The following is a 2,511-nucleotide window of genomic DNA, read 5'->3' as shown; positions in this document are numbered from 1 at the left end:
GCGCGGGTAGACTTGTTTCCGAAACCCAAGTGGAGGGGGTGGCCAGGGCAGTGTGGGTCACATGGCGGCGACCGTTCTTACATTTTCTCATGGTGGCCATTCTCTGCCTCTGCCATGTCCCCCCGTTTTCACATACTGGTAATCAACGTGACTTTTCGATTATCTCTTGACATTCATAGAGGGATGTCAGTCAACCGTGCGATACTGCCTTAACTTTGTGCAATAAATGAGCTCCTCGCAGCAGTTTCGCTCGACATTCGACCTCCAATATTCTCTTGTCCACTTGATGAGCGGTCGATAGGGTGAAGCTTTAACGGTGTACACCTTTATCGGCCCCCTTGGCTTTCACCCAGTGTTGTCCACGGAATAAATTCTCTCCCTCCTCGCATTTCGACTGGCGGTTGTGTCCAAAGGCACTCGACAGGAAGCTCTAGCTATGTATAAATTAAGGCAACTTCCCATATGGTAATTTGAGCAAGTACTCCTGCATGGTATTGCTATTAAAAGCACTTTGCAGTAGTTCTTATCGACCTGTCCCCCTCACTCCCTTACCACTCTTTCCATCCCATCTTCTCCTTTTCGCAAACAGAAGGCTTGCTGGGCAACATGTCCAAGAGTGGTCAGTGGGACATGCCACTCCAGTGCCTCCCAGCAGCCTGTGGGACCTCTCTCTCTCTCTCTCTCTCTGCCCCCCCCCCCCGTGTGTTGACGAATGAGGGAGAGGGGATGCAATATGTTGTTATCGCCCAACATACCGAAGTGGACGTGGGGCGAAGAAAGCAAGAAACCAGGCAGACAGGCCCAAGCACGTTGAAGAAACAAGTTAAAATAATTTGTAGCTTTAGTCCTCACGGAAATTTTAAAGTGCAATGAGGAGCTACCCTTTTTAATTCAGGCTCTTGTCTGAAATGGATGTGACGATAATTTGGTCTCAGTAATTCACACCTTTTTGGTTTTTCAGACATGGATCCTGGAATGGGCTACCTAGGACTGCGCTCTCCTGGCTCCGACCACGGCAACGCCCTCGACTACACCAAGGATGAGGACACGAGTGAGTAGCCAACACAGACTCGTCGTATGGGGCGCTAAATGTATCGTGCATGTGCGCACATCTCGGCGCACGCACATTCAGCCTTTTATCGCGCGGAGACAACCAGCGGCAGCATTTCTTTTTACCGGTTTATTGGCCATAATTCGCGGCTCGTGAGTCGTCGCGCGGCCAAAGCCAACACCCTCGCCTTTGTGTTTGGCCGCTCTGCCTTGGCTCTGCCCGACCGCCTCTGGTCCCGCCCCTTTCTCCCAGCCCCGGTCCGATCCCCTCCCATCTCCTCTTCTCCGTCGTCCACTCTTCTCCTCCCCCTGGCGGTGCGTTTTTCTCATTTTTGTTGGAATCCCCCTGCGTCGCAGCAGAGGCCGCCCCATTTGTCGCATGTCTCCGAGGTTATCACACGGCCAGGTTAAAAACCTCTGTGACTCAGCACAAAAACGGGGGGGCTCGCCCTTGCCTTGTTAACCTCGTCTAACCCCGGTGTTGGGGGTATATCAAACCACGTGGTTTTCCAAACTGATGATATGCAACGCAGTGAAGCCCCGTTTAATTTTGCACAGCCTGACCCACTCTTTATTCGCACACCCATGCCCTAGCCATATGCAACAGTCCAGTAAGAGGTCGTACCCATACCACGTGACTAGGGGGGGGGGGGGAGGTCCAAATATTATTGGGTCCGAAAAGGATCAGAAACATCATTGGAGTCCGTAGAGACCCCATATTATTTTACCCCGAGGTAAAAATTTGACAATGATGTTCCTGATCTTTTTGGGACCCCATGATATTTGGATTCCCCCCCCCCTTAAAATTTACGTGGTATCGGTACGACCCGTAAACGGTTCTCCTCCCCCTCGCCACGCGGTTGGTTTGAGCGATGCCTTTGAAGGGTCGCGCGCGCCCTTCTGTTTGCCTCCGTACTGACCGGGGCCCGTTGCAGGTAAACAACTCAGCGCCACTGCGCCTGTTTACCAAACCCGGCGTAACACTTTCGATAATCCGACCGCCTCTCGACGAGTCACTGAACCCCTCTGCGTTCCACCGGTATAAACGGAATCGTGTCGCTGACGGTGGTTTGGGAGGCGGTGTGCAGAGGAGGAGGCCCGCGGACTTGTAAAAGTTATCTGGCAAAGCTGTCTGCAATCCTGGCCTGCTGCTGTGCCTTTTGCAATCGTCTTGTTGTCTGCCCGTCTCTTAGAGACAATAGAACTGGTGGGGATTGGTCCGGCCAGGCTCTTTCGGCTGTTGTTGTCTGTTTCCGCAACTTAATAAACGAAATATGTTTTGACCTTTCTTTGCAACGAAGTTTAATAATATGAAGGCACGCTAAAGAAACGCTTCGCGACCAACTAACAGTACCATCACCTCTGTGTGTACTTGAAGGAGGGTGTCGATGAGCGATGGAAGCCACTGACTGATAGAAGTCGCCCGTCCCGATCTCTCTCTCTCTCTCTCTCTCTCTCTCT

General features: G+C 52.1%; 1 protein-coding gene across 1 annotated transcript in view; it reads left to right on the top strand.

Moving 5' to 3' along the window:
- Nucleotides 1-2,511, top strand: part of LOC113206647 (hepatocyte nuclear factor 4-gamma) — a gene marked incomplete in the record, with an annotated part of 23,273 nt that overhangs the window by 1,902 nt on the left and 18,860 nt on the right. Inside the window, 1 exon segment of the mRNA XM_052272812.1 lies at nucleotides 962-1,051. Within this exon segment, the coding sequence (XP_052128772.1) occupies nucleotides 962-1,051 (90 nt within the window).

This window comes from Frankliniella occidentalis, unplaced genomic scaffold (assembly GCF_000697945.3).
Source record: "Frankliniella occidentalis isolate FOCC.00 unplaced genomic scaffold, Focc_3.1 Scaffold7, whole genome shotgun sequence".
Classification (NCBI taxonomy): domain Eukaryota; kingdom Metazoa; phylum Arthropoda; class Insecta; order Thysanoptera; family Thripidae; genus Frankliniella; species Frankliniella occidentalis.
Note: the sequence above shows the minus strand (reverse complement) of the source record. Positions and strands in the feature narration are given on the sequence as shown.